The sequence below is a fragment of the Hyaena hyaena genome, unplaced genomic scaffold (genome assembly GCF_003009895.1).
Source record: "Hyaena hyaena isolate Hyena2069 unplaced genomic scaffold, ASM300989v1 scaffold_116, whole genome shotgun sequence".
NCBI classification, from domain to species: domain Eukaryota; kingdom Metazoa; phylum Chordata; class Mammalia; order Carnivora; family Hyaenidae; genus Hyaena; species Hyaena hyaena.
The window spans coordinates 2699142-2722030 of record NW_024080748.1 but is presented as its reverse complement, the minus strand read 5'-3'; the positions used below and the strand labels follow the sequence as shown (position 1 = coordinate 2722030).

The 22889-nt window shown below is 50.5% G+C and overlaps 1 protein-coding gene across 5 annotated transcripts in view; it reads right to left on the bottom strand.

Annotated features, from left to right (window-relative positions):
- The window catches only part of NAV2 (neuron navigator 2), a 399681-nt gene that overhangs the window by 58801 nt on the left and 317991 nt on the right, over positions 1–22889 (bottom strand). For 2 of the 5 annotated variants that reach the window (XM_039236776.1, XM_039236778.1), the window contains exons 12-19: positions 19809–19947; positions 11860–12151; positions 10428–11130; positions 7108–7575; positions 6374–6439; positions 4960–5004; positions 2333–2493; positions 85–273 (exon numbers count right to left, since the gene is read on the bottom strand). In XM_039236776.1, coding sequence (XP_039092707.1) covers positions 85–273; positions 2333–2493; positions 4960–5004; positions 6374–6439; positions 7108–7575; positions 10428–11130; positions 11860–12151; positions 19809–19947 — 2063 coding nt within the window. The remainder of the gene's footprint in view (positions 1–84; positions 274–2332; positions 2494–4959; positions 5005–6373; positions 6440–7107; positions 7576–10427; positions 11131–11859; positions 12152–19808; positions 19948–22889) is intronic. The other 3 variants (XM_039236779.1, XM_039236780.1, XM_039236781.1) reach the window with 2 other exon arrangements.

Sequence of the window (22889 nt, the reverse complement as noted above, 5' to 3'; positions counted from 1 at the left end):
AGGTGGGCTTTCCCGTCATGAACTCCATATGGAGGGCCAATTAACCACATCACATAACCTCAGATGGTAAACCTCCTTGCTTACCTTCTTCAAACCCATCCCGGAATGAACCTGAGCGGCTCATGGTTCTGCTCTTCTCATCCAGGGACATGGAGCTATTCCGGAACCGGCTGTCGGTGTATGGGTCATACTGCCCATCAGCATTGGAGAGGCTGTGGGTCCTCAGCATGGTTGGGTTGGACAAGCTCATCTGGGTAACAGTGGTGGGACTCGCTGGAATAGAAGGAAGGGAACCGAAAGGTTGGAAGTTCATGTCTGTTCAAATCCTGGATGGGGACGATGAGGGGACTGATTAGTATCCTCCATATCTGTCCATGCCAACTTCCCTCCCTCATCTGTTTTCTAGAAGGCAGTCACACCAGCATTTGAATAATAAACCGAGAGCTAAAAATAAGGGAGGAAAGGTGGGTCAGTTCCAAAGCAAGGCTCTGGGCTTCAGCTTTCCAACTTGGCATGTTCGGACAAGCTAGTGTCACCTTCCAGGCATGAGCTAATTACTCCCTAGGCTCATCTGAACAACTCCCTCTAAAGCCAAAGCCCAAAATAGTCCAACCAGGCTTTTGATCAAACGGGAAGCATTTGTGCATGACAAGAAACTTTTGCCTCAAAGAGCTACTCCGAGAAGGAACAATCTGAACACAGCTCATACTGACTCTGATGGGACCCACTGGGTAAGGGTGCCTAAAGAGCTCCAGTGCAAAAGGGTACATCCACCTTGGCCCCAACGGGCTTTTAAAATTAAAATCCCAGGAGCGCCTGGGTGGCTCCGTCAGTTGGGTGTCCAACTTCGGCTCAGGTCATGATCTCCCGGTTCGTGGGTTTGAGCCCTGCATCAGGCTCTGCACTGGCAGCTCAGATCCTGGAGTCTGCTTCGGATCCTGTGTCTCCCTCTCTCTCTGCTCCTCCCCCACTCACACTCTGTCCCTCTCCCTCTCAAAAATGAACAAACATTAAAATAAATTAAAATTAAAAACTCCATCCATTTCAGTATAGTATTTCCAAGGTATCCATTCAGTTAATTAGAAATGAAAAGTCAGCCTTATTTGATTGACAAGCTGCACTTATCATTTAAAGATTCTGTGTTTTGGGGTGCCTGGCTGGCTCAGTCAGTTGAGCATCTGACTTTGGCTCAGGTCATGATCTCGTAGTTCGGGAGTTCAAGCCCCAAACAGGACTCACGGCTCTCAGCCTGTTAATGCAGAGCCTGCTTTGCATCCTCTGTCCCCCCCATCTACCCCCCCCTCCCCAAAACCGTCTCTGGCCCTCCTCCACTTGGACTCTCCCCAAAATAAATAAATATTTAAAAAAAGATTCAGTGTTTATTATTCACAATATTCAGAAAAGGTTGCCCTTTGCAGAAGGAGATGAGACTGAGCAAGATGATTCCCCTCTATCAGTCTTTGAAGGCTCAGCTCCCATCCTTCCCAGTCATTTTTTAAAAAATGTTTACTGATTTATTTTGGGTGGGGGAAGGGAGGATAGAGAGGGAGAGAGGGTGAATCCGAAGCAGGCTCCATGCTATCAGCGCAGAGCCTGACACAGGGCTCGATCCCTGAACTGTGAGATCATAACCTGAGCTGAAATCAAGAGCTGGATACTTAACCAACTGAGCAAGTGATTCTTAACCCCTTCCCAGGGATTCAAACCAGGACTGATCTTCTTTTCTAATCCTCACTACCTGAGCATATTCGGTTTTTATTACATGGTTTCTCATAAAGCTTTGGATTGTTCTCTTTTACCCTATTTATGAGTCTGTGTGGGTGTGTTTGTTCCTCTAAAAAAGAATCCATTAACATGTCAGCAGGGACTGTGTTACAAATTCTTTTCCTTTCCCCACTGTGCCAGTCAAAGCATTATGTCAGTAGTTGGCATTTACAAGAATAGTTGTTCTCTCAAAACCTGATCTTTATTTTCCAGCTTAACAAAGCAATGCAGATGACGAAACGTGGGATATACTACTACTTCTTCAGACATCAGCCTGCCCCTTCAGAGGTCTTAGAAACGGAATAATACTTTCTTCTCAAACATGGGACAGTTTGCTCTTTGCGGTTACCCTACTGCCATCAAACATGTAAATAAACTACAGACGAGAGTATCCAAATCTCTTCTATTTTTTCTCTTTCTTTTGCTATCAGTCTCCTATTATCGAGCCACATTGCTGAGGGCTGATCAGATATGGAGAAAGATGTGACCACCTGCCTCTTTCAAAATAGAACCTTAACCTCTGCTCCGTGGAACTGACCAATGCAGGTGATGATCAGAGGGTACTCACCAAGCTGGGAGAAGTTGAATCTTGTTCCGGAGGGTGAAGTGACACTGGAGCCAGAGGAGAAAGGGGAGCTGGCAGCCGTGTCCTGGAGGCCTCCTGCAGAGTGGGACCGCAACCATTCTTTTGCGTCTTCTTGTGTGCGAAGCTGGGAGGTGGGCGTATACCTGGACAGGCAGAAATTAGGCTGGATTAACTACGAACTACGCTTACGGAAATGAACTCTGTGAAGCTGATGATAAATACACAAAAAAGAAATACAGATCCAAAGATGATGTTAAAAAAAAAAAAAACCACATCACTCCACATCCTGAAACTTATGAAGTTTCTCCAAACCTTTTTTGCTAACTTGGCTGCCTTTGGGGAAAACTAATTCCTTCCAGTGTGGAGGGAATACATAAAGAAAGAAAGACCGGTAAATGCTCAAAGGAGCCGTCCCTGGGCGTATCTGTAGCATGTTGATTCATGATAGTGTCATTTCAAAGCCCCTACCTTGACAGGACTAGAGCAACAAAATGAGCCACTGCCAGAGCTTCAAGGACGTTTTAATTAGATTGCTCATGGCATCTGTATTCTAGAATGCAGGTTAGTGGCCATGAAGCCCAGTGTATCAGAAACCAGAGACGGGAATGGAAGGTGTGAGGACACCGATGCTTACGGTGCTTGCTGCAATCGATCATCAGTCAATAAGTCTCCGTAAAAGGAACCCCAAATCATTGGGTTCTCCAGACGTCACGGGCCCACCTCCTCCTTTATTAGCAAATGTATCTGGTCACAAAGTACGGAATGTCCCCAATGTGCTGGGGGCCTTCACAGACATTATCTCGTCCATGCCTCAACCCATCCAGCAATGCAGATGCTGTTATTCCCATTTTACATTCAGTGAAGGGGAGGGCCTGCCTTGAACCACATGTTGAGATTTCAATCCATTTTATGTCTGATTCTAAAATCCATGCTTTTCTCATTATGCCTGTTAGGCAGCATCAAATATCTGAAATGCACAGTAGCCAGGGTGCCTTTGGACTTCGATACTGGTTACCATGGGGCAACTACTGGTTAGGTCAGTGGAGGGGCTCTCCTGACTCAAGAGAAAGAGTTATTGGTGTTTTGGCACTGGACATGAACTATAGGGAGGGAGGGAGCTAGAAGGAGGAGGCACAGTGGGAGGGGACCAAAAAAAGTGTCTCCCTTAAACATTTTGGCCATGGTTGATGGACATGCAACTTTCTAGGTCACATCGACTGCATGAAGACAGCCTAGCACACAGCCCTATTCTGAAATTAAAAAAAAACAACAATGTAAAAACCCCAGAGCTGCATCATTTTGATGGCATAGATCTGCTGCCGAAATATAGACACATATATATCATTTCAAAATATTAATATTTAGAGGGGTTAGCTTCCTCTTAGGGCAGTAGTGGGGCATCAATGTCAAACTCCTACGACGAGTGGCCATGATGGAAGTATTAGCATGGGTGCTGACAAGCAGCCTTCAAGGGCATGAAGAAAATGGTTAAGTACAAATGGCCTTGCCAGCTCTCCCACCCCCCGCCCCCAGCATGGCCGAAGTGTTGAACTTCCTCCCAGAGGACGTCCATTGGGAAATTTTCAATACTTTTATTCTTAGATTCTCAGAACTGGCTTTCCTCGAGCTCCTACTGAAAGGCAGCATTGATACCTACCTCACATTACTGTTCAAAATCCTTTCAGCCTTAAGAGCTGCAGGTTATTAACTACAGACATACATGACAGCAATGAAACATTTCATTCCAAGTTCCTTTTTTTTTTTTTTTTTTGCGAAAGCACTTAATGCTGAGTGCAGGATGCAGCCAATGCTACAAAGAACGAGATGTTTAAGGAGCAGAAGTGACAGCTGCGACCACAAGACCATGGGACGGGCGTCAGAATCAGAGTCCTTCTGGTCGGCACGGTGACAGAGATGGCGTGAGCGATGGGGACTTACAGCATCTTGGTTAACCAGGAGGCGCGCCCACAAGCGAGCCAGGACTTAGAAGGAACGGAAGGACATTCCTTCCTGGAGGTCTTTTCTTTCTTGACACCAAAGCCAATCACGGCCCTGTCTTTCGTGTTAGGCACTGAAAACGGACACGGTTTTCGATGAGAATATTTAGGAAGTGCAAAGCATCTGTCTTGGGTGATTTTCTACGGGCTGGAAAGTTAAATGCTTTCAAATCCGAGGGCAACAGTGATCTCCTTGGCCCTTGTCCTGGCTAACAAACCAACATGCTGTAAGTCATGTCTTTTCTTTTGGAAGACAGCAGTGAACACAACAATCGTGGTGAAGAGCTCCTTGACCAAACCCACTGGCCCCAGAAGGAGCAGTAGCTACTCTCTGGGCTTGCCCAGGGGTGTCCTTCATGAGATGGGTTTTATCACAGTAAGCCTTAAAAATTATATTTTTTTTTTAATTTAAAAAAAAAAAAAAAAAAAATCTAATTAATTGTGAGAGGAGGATGAGAGGGTGCTAGGGCAGACATCATTCAGAAGGCCCTGCTGCAGCGGCCAAAGCGGGGACCCTGGCCCAGCCCGAACACCCACCAGCCACGAGAGTCACACAGCCAAAGCCCCAAAGTCACACCGGACGGCATGGATGCAAGGAGGAAACGCAGATACCTGAGTCCTTTTTTAGGCAAAGTGTTCCTATCAAGGTGCGGGTCACTGTAGGAGAGTTAAAACAAAAATGAGAACTTCAGAGAAGCGCAGGGAAAGCAGGCAGGGGAAGGAGGGGCCGAAGACCTGCAGCGAGAGACTCTCGCGTCACCAGGGAGGTTCCCTTATCCACCTGCACATGCAACACAGCCGCGGGGAACGAGAGGCTCCTCGTCCTGGGGCTGGCCGACCTCAGTCCGTACCTGACCCCACGTCACCAGGAGGCCTGAGGCATCCACTCAACTCCAAGTCTTCCTCCTTTGCCACTGGCTCGGAACACAACCTGGGGGCCGCCCCACGTCAAAGCAGAGCCCACACCTCCTGCGGTCCGGTCACCCACCTTTGTACCACCACCGCTGCTTCTCAGGGAGACAGAGGCTAGGTTTCCTGCACCCCTAACCCTGGCCCACCCTCCCCAAATCACTGACAGTGATTTCAAGTGAGAGAAGGGACTTGTCAGAGGCTTTCGAGAGGCCAGCAGCCTGCATATTTGGAATTCATCTGTAACAGAGCGAATTCCAGGTCCCTGTTAGTTTGTCGTAGCTAGGAGCTGAGCCCTGGGCCCGAGCTGGAGCGGGTTACAACTTGCTGGCAGATAAAGTCAAGGCATTTGGATTTCCAAAGAACAAGCGTTTAAAAGCTTGGTCGGTTGAGTCTGACAAAAACAAAGTTTCTGCTGTTGATGAGGTGAAGAGGATTTTCATTAATTTTTTTTTTCCCCTAGCATGAAACAACATCTGGTTATTATGCTTGGCCAGGCTGTGACTCCCCCACAAATTGAAGGTCAGTATCCATCTCTGAGGCCCACCCACAGGGCGGCCAGGGGCAAACAAGCCTCTTAGTTTGTAAAACCTCAACACTCCATGGATTCTTTTTCATTATCGTTCCAGGAAATGGGCACACAGAACACAACAGCCTGCAAGACGCAACAGCCAAACTGCAGCAAAGGACTCTTAAAGGGAAAAGGGCCAGCTGTGTGGGGAGCAGGATGGGGGAGACAAAGGTGAGGGTCCAGTCGCACGCACGGTGGGTGGTAGTCGGTTCTGGGCTGGGAGGGAAAGGGGAGAGATGAGGGAGAAAGGGTGGGGAGCCGGGAAGCGGGAACATGCCACGGGAAGGCCGAGATGCAAGTGAGAGCTTCTGCCGCCCCGGTCCCAAGCTGGGGAGGGAGGGGGGCCAGCCCGACCCCACAGCTTCCAAGGCTTTAGTGGACAGCGGAACAGACCCTCACTGGCATGTCTGGGGTTACAGAGAACACCAGAGCCACGAACACAAGCGGAAGCCCCAGGCCAACAGCCTCACACGAGATATCTGGCTGGACACAGATGGGCAGGGGAACCCGGAGGCGCGGTGCGGTCCCGGCCTACAATGTCATTACCTGTCCTGTTTCCTGGGCAGAGTACTTCTGCAGAACTTAGGGCTAGCAGCAGGGGAAGAGAGAGGGCTAGAAGTCCAGGCAGGTAGAAAATAAGAGAAGGAACATTAGATGGGAAGAAGGGGGGGGGGTGTCGTTACACACAACGATCAGAACATTTTCCTCATTCCCGACGCTGATCCGGCGTTCTTGCCTACATGGAGAAACTAGACACATGTCATATGCTGCGGCGGAACTCAGAGCTCTGAGGAGGCTTTTAGTCTCTTGATGTCCCGTCCCTCGGCTGGCAACCCTTCGGTAGGAGGGCGTCTGCCGTGAGTACCACCAAATCTACCCAGCCACCCGGAGTTTCCTGCCACCCACGCCACGGCCGGCCGGCCACCTACTCTGCCTGCACAACTGCAAGGGGGAGCGGAAGCAAGCAGCTGATGAGCAGACAGAATAAAAAGGAAGAACCCCAAAGGCGGAAATGCCGTTTCAAACGGAAGCATTAGATCTGCCCCCAAGAGACTTCCACCACCTCCAAGCACTGAGAAGAGTCACACGGGAAAAGATAACAGGAAGCAGAGGCAAGCTTAATTCCATCCCCAACTGGCTTCCCCATGGAAAGACGGCAGAGGTTAGAAAGAGTGCCGTCTCCCAGGCAAAGGGGGATTAACCTCCGGGGCTCCTAACATAATCCCTGGACCCTCGGAAGTGGGGGGTCCTTCTGAGAGTCACGAGGGCACGGTGCTCACCTTTCCGACAGCGTGGTCTTCACACTGTTGGTTCTGACGAAGGGGGTCAGGGAGTCGTCCTTAGAAGGGGCGATGAGGCCCGTGGAGGAATTGTGACTCAGGCCCCCTCCGCTGCCCAGGGAGACGTCAATGGACTCACAGCTGGTGTGGAGGCTGCTGATGGACTGGAAGCCCAGGCCGTCCTTGCTGACTGCCGAGGAGCTGCTGGCGTTGGTGCCCCAGGTGAGGCTGTTGGAGGGGCCCGAGTGGGCAGAGCTGGGGCTGGAGGCTAGAGGAGACTGGTTGCTATCCACGTTCTTACTGTAGAGAGGGCTGCTGCTCCCGCTGCTCAGGGCGCCGCTGCCTGAGGGGGACTCTAAGTTACCTTGCTGGGTGGAGGCAGCGTGAGGATTGGAGATCACCACCGAGTTCTTCATGGTTTCGGCTGTGGCCATGGGCACCTGCTTGGTAGGCTTCCCGCCAAAGAGTCTGTGAAGAGACAAAGGGTTGTGTGGGTCGGACGCCCGGCGCCAAAAGGCGTGGAGCTGTTGACATCTGGTGGGGCCCAGGTACGGGTGCGCTGAGAACCTGGGGAGGGGGCGCAATCACTGCCACTGAAACGGTGAACAGTGCTCCCGCTGGGAAAGGCCACCACGCAGAGGGCCTGGCCACCGGCATATCACAAGGCTCCAGCTTCAAGTTCTAAGCTGCAGTTGAGACCCCAAGGGCAAAGCGGGATAACTTCCAATAGGCCTAGCCATGGTGGCACCAGATCTTACTTCCCTGTATTTCCATAAACAGAGTAACTAGAAAATTGCCCCAGTCCATGAAACTTCTAGACGGAAAAGAGCCACCGCAATTATCTTTATATCCAAGACCCCAGGCACAAAACAGCTGCTCAGTTATGACAGCTCAGTTCCAAGGGTCTTGGCTGCTTTGGTGTCTAAGGACAACATGAACAATCAAGAATGTGAGTCTAGGAGGGCCTGGGTGGCTCAGTCGGTTACGTATCCGACTTCGGCTCAGGCCATGATCTCACAGTTCGTGAGTTCGAGCCCCGTACTGGGCTCTGTGCTGATAACTCGGAGCCTGAAGCCTGCTTTGGATTCTGTGTCTCCTCTCTCTGCCCCTCCCCTGCTCATGCTCTGTCTCTCTCTATATCAAAAATAAATAAAAAAACAAAAACAAAAAACAAAACAAAACAAAGAACACGAGTCTGCATCTGGATGGGGCCTTCACAGATTTACGCTCACGTGAACACCCAATCTGAAAGATGGGTGGCTCGTCCTACCCGGAGAGAAAACTTGCTGGGGTCACGAGATGTTAGACCAGATACATTGGGTCTTTGTGACAGAAATGTCATGCCATGTCATCGGCCCTGCTCATGACCAAAAATGTGTTGTCACAAAACAGGAAACGGCATATACGTCTCTCCCTTTGGCAACAGGGCTCTCCAGTAAGAATGGCAGAATGGCCTTCAAGTCAAAGCGCACGTATGTGCTCTAGTAATGCAAGCAATTCCATCCGCCAAAACCCTTGCAGAATGTGCGTCCTTGCAAAGTGATGAAACTACCACATATGACAGGCAGGTTGCCTTTCACCCACCTCCTCAGTGGTATGAGCCCGATCCCTGTTCTCTCCAGAGTTCTTAGAAATTGCAGTTATTATAAACACAAACATCCAGCCACAAAATCAATCTTCACTTCAATATCTGGTGACTGATTAGAAATCACTCTTTGCCTGATGACAATCAGAGAACGAAATATCCTCTTGTACAAGGAATCTTGGCTTTAGAATGCTTACATACTTCCAGAAACAGGAACCTCACTACTTCAAGGGTAACACACTCCATTGTCAAGCACTTCCGAACCATCAGAAAACCAAAATCTGATCTATCTTCTTTGCTTTTACTCGTTGCTATTGCTCCTAATTCTCCTATGTGTAACGACGCAGAGGAAGCCCAACTTTTTGTCTGTCAGTCCTTCAAATCATTTGAAGAGTGCTATCACTTCATCTAAGTTTTCTCCTCTCCATACTAAGGCACAAAGAGGGAAGGGAGAATGCCTCTTAATGATTTAGGAAAAATGTAATTAACAGGCACTGGCTGAAAGTTAGTCGATGCAGAGCCTGAGAATCTGCATGTGCTTTCCAGTATTCTACTGCAGTAGCCTAAGGGTCTAGTAAAATACCTTTGTAGTTACTGAAGGAAATCTATAATACCAAAGAGCGAATATTACATATACGACTTGAGGCAAGAAGCAGAGAAAATTTTCATTTACAAGGCAATATGTTAAAACAACAAAGGGTAGCCCAAGAGGACCTTCCCCCCTCAAATTAATCATTACTGAAATTCTAATAATCAAGTCTAGACAAAAACCAGTGAACTCCTTCATTATACCTCTCACGTGGCAGGCCTCTTCTGAAGTCTTTTCAAACATTCCTATTCACCCCCAAATACGTACATGTGCACGTGATTTTTATTTTTCACTACTTAATTTTCTATCCTCGGGACTTTTACTCTTTCCTGTGATAAGACATTTCCTGGGAAGGTAATGAGATAATAATAAACAAGTAGAATGTGTATAAATTTAAGAGGACCCATTTAAAAAGTAACAATATTTTCACATAAGAATTTCCATTTAGCATGGAAATGCATGAGAATGTCTTTGTGAGGTAAAAAAGAGATTAATTTCTCTTTTTCAGAAACACTTCTGCTTTAAAGGGTTTTCTTTTCTTTCTTTTTTTCTTTTAAAGGCAGCTAAAATTTCAGAGACAAATTTATAATTAAGCATGCACTATAAGAAAAAGTAGGTGGGGGATAGTGGGCTATTTGAGAGAAAGATCTGGCCGAGATCACAGTCTGGCATAATGATGAAGAATTTCAGCCACCGAACTAGTAACACAAGGGGGTAAAAACCCTCTCGGCCTTCCCCTCTATACCCACTCGGGTCTGGGGTTATATTAAGATCTCATCTCGAACTGTGGCCACCTCTGGCTGCGTACTTCCCATGGGCCAGATAGGGCTACACAGGTTAATCTTCACAAGCGCTCTCAGGTAGGTGTTCCATTTTACAGATGAGAAGACTAAAGCAAACTGTTAAGAAAGGATACGCGGTGGCTACCTAAGGTGGACCCAGAATTCGAACCCAGGATGATGGATACAGAGGCTTTTCATCCCAAATGGGAAAATACAATCAGCTGGCTACAAAACTGTGGGCAGGATCTGACCCAACAGAAGTGGAGCAAACCAGAGGCTGTTTTCACGAAGACCCCTATAAATTATTCATTCAGGAGGCCATTCAATGTACCCCAGTTCTGCTCAGTGCCGTCTGCCTCCTTACCTGCGGAGCGTGGGAGAGGCCACATCGGGGTACTTGGCCCCCGGCTGGAGAACAGCCTGAGCCACGCTGGACATTGGCTGGGATGTGGGGTTCACTTTCACGGAGTTGCAGGAAGCCACGCTCTCGTTGTCAGACGAGATGCCTTTCTCCTTATCCGTCTGGTTGACCAGACCTGGCAGAGAGCTGCCCAGGGCCGTCTTGGAAGGCTCCCTCAGCTTGGGCACCGGCAGGCCTGCAGACTTGCTGCTGATGTTGGAATCTATGCTGCTGGTGCTAGACCTGTTCCCAGCCCCGTTCCGGCTGGCGGACTTACTGGGCCTGGGCAAACTCCGGTACTGCAAGTTCGTCCGCGAGCCGAGAGCCAGGTACCCGTCGTCCTGATTCTGAGCCCCATCCATGCTCGTCTTCCGGCCGGCAGACCGGCTGACGAGCGCAGATGACTTCGGGATCTTGCCCAGCGTGGCCGACCTGCTGGTGACAGTAGCCCCACTGGCTGTGATCATGGCCAGGCCAGCGGCTGAGCCGCTCTGCTTCTTGAACCCGAAGCTGTTGGCATTGGCAGCGGGTGCCCTGGAGCTGCCAGAGAGGGACTTCTTGGACTCGTCACCGCTGCTGCGGCCCGCGTCCGATGGGGAGCGCTTCACCTGGGAGGCTTTGGGAGACAGCCTTCCTTTCTCAGACACCTTGGCATCATCTGTTTTTCCTAAGAGAGAGCGCAGCAAAGTTAGCTTGTGAACCGAGAAGCTGGCTTGTACGACTCCTTTTGTTTAGAATCCTCCCCTCCTCCAAAGGACTGGATCACCTTTTCTCTGGGGAAAGCAGTAGCCCTGGGAGGCAAAAGCAAAGAATTTTTTATCAAGATAATCGAGTCTACTTCTGTCACCAGGAGCCTTCTAGGAGATGTCGATGGTGTTACTCAGGTGCAAAAGCAGTTTGAACGCACCCAGAACAAAGCAAAGCCAGCCAATCGTTGATACGTCTGCCTTTTCCTGACCTCTCCTCTTCCATCCCTAACATTTTCAGGAGGCACCCTCTGCCTTCCTACAAAAACACCAGCTTTGGTTATGCACATCCCTAAATCACGGACAACATTAACTGGACAGGAAGGCACTCGTAAACACATGGCCTTGCAAAACCTGCGCTGGGGTGTGTTGGCTCTTCCCTAGCACCTGGGAGACCCGTTCAATAGGCCTCAGCATCTGGACCGTCTTTGGAGTTTGAGGCTGGCAGCCTTACGTATTTTCGCTTAGAAAAAGGCAGAGATGTGTGAACCTTTCTGAAAGCTAGTTATTAGCAGACTCTAAACTCTAAGAAGAAAGACCCAAGCATTTACAGGGACTTACAAACAAGGTCAAGTTCTTGCTAGAGGGACTGCGGGTTTGGTTTCCAGACCGTCAAGCGCAGAGGTGAGACAGCACAGCCTCTTACTCACCAGTTCCTGGGGTCTTGAGCGTGCCTGCCGGGGCAGCCGCCTTCGTCCGGGGCATGGTGATGCCCACCTGAGCGGTCATGCCTCGTCGCCACGAGCCCGTCTGGGAGATGACCGAATTCTTCTTGCCCGACGTGCTCTTATCAGACTCGTCAGACACATCCGAGGGATTCCGCCTCCACTTAGACCCTGGCTCCATCTTTATGCCGCTGTCTGACCCTCCGTCTGACTTCTTGACATCATCGCCCGACCACAGGGAACCCCTCTCCACCTGGGAGTGCTTCTCAGCGTCGGTCTGTGGATGAGATTCTGAGTTAGTCCTTCCCGAGTGCCAGGCCGGGAGCCCCTCAGCCCAGAGAAAGAATGCCAATACGATGAGAGATAACTACTTGAACATACTTGGGCCTTTACGGTATGGTTATCTAGCTAGAAAGCCTGTTTTGGTTCAAGGAAAGTCTAGGACATAACTGTGTCCTAGAAGGGAGTACGGAGGGAGAGTAGGAGGGGCCAGGGAATAGAGGGGGACAGAGCCCCACGGAGAACTGTGCGCAGATGGAGAGGTGGTGAGAATTCAGCCAACACTCAGCCACCCAGCGCCAAGCGCCTCTAACTCCAATCCAGCACCCAGCCTCCCAGCCTGTTCCCCTTTGTTCTGCAGTCTCCCTAGCACTCCACCGGCAGCAAAATCTTTGAATACGGCACAGTGGCACAGTCCAACACGCAGCCCGAGCAAGCGAGGCTGGCTGCTAGATCTGCACAGATCAGGGAGGGAGAGGCGCTGGGAGGAACCAAATTCTAGAAGCCACTCCCCCCACCCCCCACCCCCACCCTCCGCCAGTGCTAAGGCCAGAGGTGCCCGCTCCCACCCGGCTCCATTTATATGCCACTGCTTTGCTCCTCTTGTGGGATTGTGTTCAGACAAGGGATATAATTAGCCAGCTTTCTTTGGAAGAGCCCTGACCTGCTGGCCGTGGAACCCGGGAGGGGACAGAAGTGTGATGTTAATGATTCACTGCAGTGAAAAAGCACAAAGCTAACCAGAATGGTTTGGGGGCCTCCCTAGGGGGTGGGGGCCAGTTGGAGGGGAGGCCAGGAGGGAGAAAACAGTGCGGTGAACGGGGATGGGACTTAGCAACACTTTAGGGTGGCCGCCCGGAGTTACAAGTCCCGTGTGTGCTTTACTCAAATACCAACCGTGGTTGATGCCAGCAGGGTAGGAAATCAGAATGATTACCTGGCAAGAATCTAGCCTAACGCCTTTCATCCAAGAGTAGTACTCGCGCCTTCCTCTGCAGACAGATGCTGATGGGACAAAGCTAACCGCAGACAGGCAGCCCCGGTTAAATCGCCTCCCTGTCAACCCCATGGTCTCTCTACACCCCTACCTCGCAACCCCGCACCCCTTACAAATCCACTCATCCATCACGGCCACCCTGTGGGTGCCTTCGCTTGTCTGGCTAGTCCTCAAACACATACTGAGTCCCCTCTGGGTACTAGGCACCAGAAACAGGAGGGGGACAGAACACTCCCTCCCTGGTGTGGGAAGCTCCCCGTTCACCCGTGGCAAGGGACACAAGACAGAGTGTCCCCACACCAGAACACAGGGCAGGGGCTCAACCAGGGGACCAAGGGACACATACTTTCCAAGCTACTGCACACTTCCCCAGTGTGTTCTCTGACCCTGACCACTCTCTGGTCAAGGATGGTAATGACAGTACCTCCCAGTTTTACAGATGAGCTGAGACCAAAGACCCGCTCGCAGTCCCAACTACTACAGGCCGTAAACACTCCAGTTTGTTAACTCAACTGGAATATCCTCGAAGCCTGCTGTTTGCCAGGCACCACGGAAGGTCTGAGGATGTGCGGGTTAAGATTAATTCCCAGCCCTTCTGGGGTCTGCAATTCAGGGAAAGAGGCAGAGGTTGGAAAAATAAATACAAATAAATGAGTAATTGTGAGTTAGGAAGAATCTTCTGTGAAAAAGGACAAGGAATAGGAGCACAAAGCACACTGATATAATTTAGATGATGAGGATGAAGGTGGAGGGGTGGCGGTCAGGTACGCTCTTTTTGAAGTACCCTTAAGAGTGAGAAGAAACTTACTGAGAAGAGTTTAGAGAAGAATATGCAAAGCAGTGGGAAGAACACATGCAAAGGCCCTGAGGCAGGAAAGAGACTGGCTCTGGAAGCATTCAATCCACAGATACTTACTGGGTGCCACTATATGCCAGGCAAACGAAGGGGGACTGGGATTACTACAATGAGTAAGAACAAGTACAGGCCCTTGATTTCCTGGAGTTTATGTTCAACTACATTCTGACACATTCCAATATACTCGAGGAAATACTGAAAACTTAGCACATAGCACATAGCACATAGCACATTCTGGGTTACTATATTATTGTTTTCATGTTCCCATACCTTATTTTCCCTAATCATATTGTAGCGATGCTAATAGTAGTAGCTGTAACCACTAACGTTTAGTAAGTACTTACTATGTGCTAGGCACTGGCCTAAAAAAAAATCTATGAGGAAGTTGCAGTTCGTATTCTCAATTTTACATAGGAAAACTGAAGCATGGAGTAGAAAAGAAAACTGCCCAAGACCACACAGTGAACAAGAGGAGATACAAGGATTCTAGGGAGTCTTAAATGCAGAGTCCATATCTTAACCACATGCCACACTGCCTTCCGGGAGAAGTCCAAGGACAGGAGACGTTTCTGCATGCCTCACGGCACCTAACACGATACCTCCACCCGGTAGATCCTCCTCCCATACTGCCTGGCTGGCTCTTCCCCGACTCCAGCCTAGCCTTGGGTGTGACCCCCAGAACTCTGATGTAACCAGAGGCAGAGAGCGCGCGCATGGTCTTGACCTAGGACTGTGGTTTGAATTCCCCTTTAGAAAGAACCATCATCCAGCCATCAGAGCCCCACCTTGGTCCACGGCGTGTCGCCTTCTCAACCCTACGCTGCATAGTGGGGACCTATCCCGGGACCTGGTGGCTTTAAGTGCACAATTCCTTAGCTAGGTGCCGGACCACACAGGGGCACCACTAGGGATGAAGATGAAGGAGTCTCAGCCTCTCCGTTCCCAGAGCTGAGAAGCAAAGGGCGGCAGGCCAGCTGCAGGGGGCGGTGGGTGGGTCGGGGGGTGGGTTTACAAAGAGCCCCATTCTTCTCTTGGCTCTTGATGCCTTTATCAGTTGATCTCATTTCAAATGGCACCTAATTGCGTAAAGATTTTCCTATTGCTGGAAGCAACCACACATAGGTGGGGAGGAGGCCTGAAATTCTGGAGGGATTACCGCTGAGGGTCCAGCTCGCTCAGGGACCAGAGGGGAAAGTGAGACGGTGAAGCAAGGAGGGGCGAGGTGGGGGCCATGCGACCTGATGTGCAGGGGGAGAGGCGGGGACACATGGGGGTGGCGTGAGCTCACTACTGGGTGCTGCTGGTCCTTTTGTCACGTGTGACCCTGGGGGGGGTGGCTTACCTCCTCTGGGGCTATTACTGTGTATGACATGGAGATGCAGCAGACAGGAATCTCACAGACCCACTGAAGTAAGTGTGGAAGAACTCCAACAGCTCTGGTCAGCAGCTCTCCCACCTCTGAACGTCCCCAGCACTTGGCTATCCGTCTTTACCAGTCCTCCCATTCCTCCCATTTCTGTCCCGCATTCGGGTGAATGGCGTAATTGTCTTTCCGGCTTTTGGGCCACGGGCCTCGAGAAGCCAGGACACTGCCCTCCTCACGCCTACGTCCCTGCTGCTCTGGCTTCAGTTTCAAGTGCAGTAATAGTAATTACAGACGACACCAGCAACATCCACATTATCACCAGCAATTTCTCTTGCTAGGTAGGCACCGCGTCCCTCTGCACATATCTTGAGTTCCTCTAATCCTCTGAGCTTGTGCCATTATCTATATTTTACAGACCATGAAGGTACAGGGGTGAAGAAGGAAAGTAACCCACCTAAAGTCACAAGCAGCAGCACCTAGCAGGTGAGCAGAAGGGGCGCCCCTCCTCCTCGCCAAACCCTATCCCTACATCCAGTCCAACATGCAGAGAACGTCTGGGCTCACTCGTGGCCACACAGGACAGGAATCCTTGCCACGGAACTCAGGACTTTATTTCCTAGAGGAGCAAAAACTAAACTCACTGGGAAGTATCTTTCCCTCCTTGCATATTTTATGAAAAGCTTCACAGGAAGTGAAAACAAATGGCGGTGTGACATAAGCCTAAGCCTCTCTGTACCTTGGCACCTGGAATGAAAGCTTCCACAGACCAAGAGCAAATACTAAAGGACCGAGGACATGAAGGGGGAGATGACTGTGTGGGGGAGAGAGGTGTGTTTGTTAAAGCCCTCTGCCACCAACACATCGTCCTGAAAATAAAATGCTGCACAAGAGAAGATGAATGCAAAATATGGTAAGAACGTAATCAATTCATGGTTACTGACATGAATGGAGGAAGACGGCAGAGAGGGACAGGTAACTGAGAAGAAGGATGAAAGGAAAGAAAGAAGAAAAATAAAAAGGAAAAGAAAGAAACTTGAGTACCTAGCAAGAATTAGACACCGAGAGAGCATGTGCAGGTAAGTATTTCCACGCCACTACCACACTCATCCTTCAAGGGAAGGCTAATTACTGCGATGCTACAGACCAGGAGGCAGAGGCTCGAACAGGCTGATTAGCTCATCTGCAGATGCCACAGAACTGGGAGCCTGACCCCGACTTCAGAGTCCTCACCTTCTCCCGGACACCGCAGCTGGTTTGGTGCCCCACCACACTCACCAGTGCTCATGGGAGATGGCCATCAAGAGGCTGTCAGACCTCAAGCAGGGAGATTCTCTGCCCGGTGGAGGAGAAGTGATCGGGGGCCGAGCGCTGGTTTCCTGGGAATGTGTGTCCCGCCAAGGGCACCCTCAGTGCTCCTCCACATCCTTGAGGAGAAGAGTCACTCCCAGACAAAGGGGACTTTTATCTCCCAGGGACAGCTCCTCTGTTATCTGCTCTGCTAACAAGGCTGCTCCTTAGGCTTCTGAACAACTTCCTGTTTCTTGGATGCACTTCCTTTGAGCCGTTCCTCAGGAGCTTTTCCAATACGAAAATCTGGCCAGGCACCCAGTGGTCCACCTGCTTTCTGGCAGGATGCACCGAACCGCCACTTCTTCCTGCCTCTCCATGCCTTGCCTGGGACACCAAGTGCTCCCCGTTCGATCAGGAGAAGCCTGTCTGCGACGGGAACCTGAACGAGCCCTGGGGAATGATGGCAGTGTGCATCTTCCCGCTGCTCAGAGGAGTAATGGCCCTTAGCTTGCCTTAGAGCGGCTGAGGGGAGGAGCGGGAGGCTGCAATTTACACTGATTGAAATATTTGGAGATGCTCCCTGGACAGGAACAAAGAGATGCCAGAGAAAACACCTCCGCAGAAATCCTAGTAACCATGGGTGCGAGTCTGTGTTTATTTTATTCCAAGACCTACTTGCTTAATTTTACCTTCAATATTTTGAACTCAGGTAGTTTTATACAAAGAACCAAATAAACAAACAAACAAACAAAATCAATGAATATAACCCCTTGCAGCCCTTGGAATCAACTTTCTGAACCTGATCAAAAGACATGTTTGTGTAGTATTCTTGAACCTTTTCTGATGTGACATTTTCTAGATGAAAGCGAAGAGATGGCCGCAGAGGAGGAGGTCCTGGCATTAACCAAATAGGAGTATATCAGATAGGGAATCATTTGTAAATCCCAGATGCTTTCTCTGTATCAACGTGGAAAACAGATGCCCATTCTAGCTTTGTGGGAGAGAAACAAAGGACAAGGGGATTCTTCGAACACAGGGTTTGGTTGGCTCAACGTACATCTGAAAATGCAAGACTCTTCCTGCCTCAAGAGTAAACAAAAGAGAAACCTACGGATTTACTCATCTCTTCCTCCCTCCCCCTTTTACCTCTTTTTCTCCACCCCTTACTGCCTCCCTCACTCTCTCTCTCCTCTTGGTTCCCCATTTCAGAATCTAAGGAGAGACTAATAGCTTGGTTGTTATTGTTACTCTGAAATTAGAAAGAGTCTCAGGAAAAAAAATACGTGTCCAGGAAGAAAGGAAAACAGGTGGATACGGTGACAGTTGGCACGGGGTAGGTGGCAGGGACACAGGCTGGCTGGCTGGCTATTTCTAACTTGTGTCTAGTCACTGATCAAACAGTGATCCTTCTTACACAGTGATTTAAATCTTTAAATCACATTTTCAAATAGAAGTATAACATTCATATACTAAATGCACAATCTTATGTATATAGCTTGAATGCATCTTATAAAATAGGGGCGCCTGGGTGGCTCGGTCGGTTGTGTCCAACTTCGGCTCGGGTCATGATCTCACGGTTTATGAGTTCGGGCCCCAGGGTCAGGCTGACAGCTCGGAGCCTGGAACCTGCTTCGGATTCTGTGTCTCCTTCTCTCTCTGTTCCTTCCCTGGTCACACTTTGTCTCTCTCTCTCAAAAATAAAGATTAAAAAAAATTTATAGAATTAACATAACTTCTCTACCGCTGAGATCAAGATCTAGAATATTATCAGCACCTCCAACATCTCTGTGCCTACCCAAATGTTTCTTTCTTCCTTAACAACCACCACAAGTCACCTCTCACTCAACAATAATTAGAAATTCTGGCAAAAGTGCAAATTCAAGAAGTCGCAGGCAATCCCAGAGTTAACACTCAATATATTTCTGCAGGCAGGCAGTGTCCACATTTCTGTGGGACGGAACTCTCACACTGACACGTTCTTTATTTAGCCCTGTCCTCCAAAAAAAAAAAGATACCTTTGAAAGCACAGAAATTTCCCAAGCAGGTCCTATCTTGTAGAGAAAGAGCTGAGGAAGGAGGCGAGTGTGGAAGGGAGTTTAGGAAGGAGGCAGGGGCACCTCTGCCGTCCCCCGGAGCCTTCCGGGAGGGTGTCCCAATCACACCTTCACATGGCTTCACTGGAGGTCGTGGCCCCCGCTGGTGGGAGGGACCCTCCACGAAAGATCCCAGTCCACATATGCCAGTGCTACCACAGCCGACCAGTCCTTGTGCTGGTCAGTCCCAACGTGGAGGCTGGTCATGAGGGTGGCGCCTCAGTTTTTCACTAGTAAAACGGGCTTGCTAGACCAGCCCCCCGTGAGAGCAAGGAGCGCTGGGAAGGGACGTGAAGGTGCCCACACAAAGCTACGCTGGAAGGAAATAGAAGGCGGCACAGTATCCGAGAGATACAATCTCAGAGTTTCCAAATAGGGGTTGGAAACTAACCACCTTGGGGGCTGGCAGGTACGCGGATGGGTACAGCCGGCCAGTGTCAACTGTGGCACACGGGGACATGTGTCTGAAGGGGGCGGACACGTGCACCCCTGCTGACTGGGGACCATGTGGAGAACGCAGGTTCAAGAAAGCAAAAGCTTCTGATTTTTCAAGGGACACCAGAATCCCATTTTTAGGTGAAATAATGCAACTGTAAAAATTTGACATGGAGTCTAGCTTCAAAGAAGAGTGATACCATAAACCAAAGAAAACCCATCAGCAGGAGTGTGTGACCTGCAGACTGACAGCTCCCAACCTCTGGTCAAGACATGGTGATCTTTCAGCCCAGGCCTGTCTGTGTCTGTCCCCACCCCATCACTCTGGAGAGGCCAGCATGTGCCCTGGACCGCGGTGGCTCCCGGGGCCCCGGAAGGGACACACACTCCAGGTTCAGCATGACTGAGTCCAGCAACCTCTTAAAAAAAAAAAAAAGATTCTGAAACTAAGGTCCAGGACCCGGCCCCCCTCCTCTTACAGGCGGAGGCAGCAGTTAAGTGACTGGAGAGCACAGGCAGTGAGCAGGAGACCAGCCTCACCTCGTGGGCCTGCGGATTCCGCTCACCCCAAACGGTCCACGAGCCCGAGGCTCCCTGCCGGCAGGGGGTCTTCCTTACCTGCACATCCAGGTTTTTGCGAGAGGAGGCGGGTGTGTTGGCGTAGGAACTGATGGAGGAGCTGGTGTTGATGTCATCGGTGCTGAGGTTGTCTATGGTGTCGCTGATCCCACTGCTGACGGAGCTGCTGTCATCCCAGCTGCCGAGACAAACACATCCTGAGCACGAAAACTTCATGCTGCATCGGTGCAGGCCAACCATGCGGACCAGTGCATACCATCCCCGAAGGGTCCCTGTGTCATAAAACCCTAGACAAGGTTCTTTCGCCCCAATGGGACTCATCTCAAGGGCACCATCTGCGTCCTTGCTGTTCTGGAGGGGCAGCTGGGGGAAGTGGCCGAAACGGACTTTCCCGCAAATGGAGAACGCTCAGGAGAGCAGAGGTGCAGAGGTGGGTAATCGGCCCACCTCCTACCCCCTCCTCAACTTTATCTTAGAAGCCAATGGTTACTTCCCAGACCTAGCGGTGGGGGAAGAGCAGTGGGGGTGGGGACTCTTGCTGGAAGCAGTTCAGGGAGAGTCAAGTGCAGCATGCTCCCTGGCGTGAGTGTGGAAAGATGGGCTGCCGTCCCAATTCTCTGGACTCCACTCCGGAAGTGAAATGCCCAGGGAAGGAAAGCCACAGAAGTCAGGAGAAACCTGTCAATTCTGTTAGCGGTTCTAACTCTACTAGCATCCCACGATGCCTCTAAAATAGAGTTCATTTCCCAAACCACACATCCACTGAGGCCACACCTACCACTCAAATCAAATCTCCAAGCAATTGTTCTTCCTCCTCCTCCTCACCACCGGCTCCCACCACCACCAAGACTTTTAACCCGTCACCTGGTCCTGCGACCTCTCCCTGCAAAATATATGCCTTTGCGCACAGCCCTCCATCTCTCCCGCGGCTGTGCTCAGCACCGCCTGCGTTACTGCAAAGAGGCCGCCAGGCTCCATGCCCACGTCTCCCTTTTCCTCACAGCAGCCAGGACGATCTTTCTGAAACGGGAACCCACCCTAACCCTGACCCAGTGCCTAACACTTGAGCAGGGGCTTTGAGGCACTTAAAGCCCAAACTCCGTACTCTGGTGCTCCGGACCGGCTGATCTGGCCTCCCTCTCCAGTCGTGCCTCGGGACCAATCTCCATCGCCCCCTGGCTCTGTCACACAGGCTCTGTTCCTTCTAGGCCAACAGGGTTCTTGTGCTCGAGACCCTGTTTGTTTTTCCTCTTCCTGGACACTTGCTCCTACCTCCTTCTCGTCTCGAGTGTTAGCTCCTCAGAAAGGCCTCCCCGAGTCCCTATAACTGCGATGCCACCCTCCCTCCCAGCCACGCCTGCTGCATCCGTTTGGATGCAGGGTGGCAGGTGTACAGCGGGTCCCTGGTAAATACTTGCGAATTCAAACTCATGGGAGTGAGAAGTCGAGTGCACTACAAAGTAAGCTTCCAATGGAAACGAAACCTCATCTACTTGATCTAGTGGAACAAGCTAGGTATCACTGGTTTTCTATCGCACAGGTGGAGAAACTGAGGCTTAGAAAGGTAAGAAAGGCAAGGTTGCACGAGACCAGACAGCCAGTAAAAGGATGAGCAGGACCTGGATCCAGACGTTGTGACTCCAGAGACACCTCGTTACTGTGATGCCAAATGGCTTTCCATTACGTCAACTCCCAACGTGCGTCAGAGCGTGACGTGGCTCTCACTTTCTCAGGAGGAAGCCGGGGCTTGGAAGGCCTCACTCCAAAGGCCTCTGCACTCCCTGCCTCCACCTGCGGGGTGAGTTCATGTCCCCTCCACCTCCAGGCACAAGGCACACGCTTATTAACCCCTCTGGGCTGAACTCACGTGCAGAGAGGCAGGACGGGCTCTGATGAAAAGTTGCCATCACCTATGGATTCAGAGCCCAGCCCCCTCCCCCAGCTCATCCTTAGAAAAGTCACAACTTCTGTGCCTCAGTTTCCCTAAGGTTGACTCGTGGATGATACCACTAGGCTGGCCACTATTTGAAGCTCTGTGGCAGAAAGCATGACCTAACAAATGGAAAAGGGCCCAAATCTGCTCTCACGACTGCGGGGGAGAAAAACTGCATCTGCTCTCTGGGGTTAGCAATGTAATATATCTGAGATTTCCTATAATCCCATGAAGAAGAAAGAGGATTGAGGAGGGGAGTGTGGCTGGCAGGGAGGAAGGAGGGAAGTTAGTAACAGACGCCCATGAATCCAAGCCCCAGAGATTCTGCTTTGAACTTGTACCCTCCCTTGTGGCCTTTCAACACCGAGCTGTTATTCCAGAGGAGCGTGTGGCACTGACTGTACACACGATTTTTCTCACGCTGGTGCCTGGGGCATCACGGGGTTACCCTGGCTGAGCCGGCCCAGATGGGGAGAAGCCAGGGTAGGTGGGGGTGGGGAAACCAGTGACAAGGACCAAGGGGCAGTGACACCAAGGGAAGCCCAAGTGGAGCCAGAGCGTTCTTTCTTCCGGAAACCAACTATTCCTGCACCCAGAGAACCAGCCATGCCTCCTTCACTTCTGGATCGTTGGGGATACTGGCATCGCTATCTAGATATAAAATTGGTTACTCTGAACTTGTCCTTTCCCCCAGAGTGTAAGTGGTCAGGAGCCACCAAGATCAGAGTCGGCAAGTTCCAAGATGAAAAGGAAAGTAGTCTCCCAAGAAGGCAGCTGCGTCAAGAAGAATGACGTCGTGTGAGCGCCTGTAACGAGCCATACCTGAGGCCCTGGGAAGACAGAAGCACCCCTGGGGGACTGAACGTGAGGATTAACAGATTCTTTAGCTCAAAAGGAGTTTGCTCAGTTTTGTGTCACTTGGTATACTCGTGCTGCTGAATGAGGAATTGCAACGTGTTCGCCAAAGGACTCCAGACGTGTGGCTGAGAGTCAGCCAGGAAAGTCGCAGAAAGCGTTCGGAATTCATTCACGCAGTTAACAAGAGGAGTTGCATCCAATCAAGTGGCAAAGGAAATTGTGTACAACCTGCACCAGGGGTATGAAAGTCCACAGACCCAGGTCGGGTGAGAGATGGTGAAAGGGGCTACAGAAACAGATTTCAACGGAAATGTGAAAGAAACACAGAG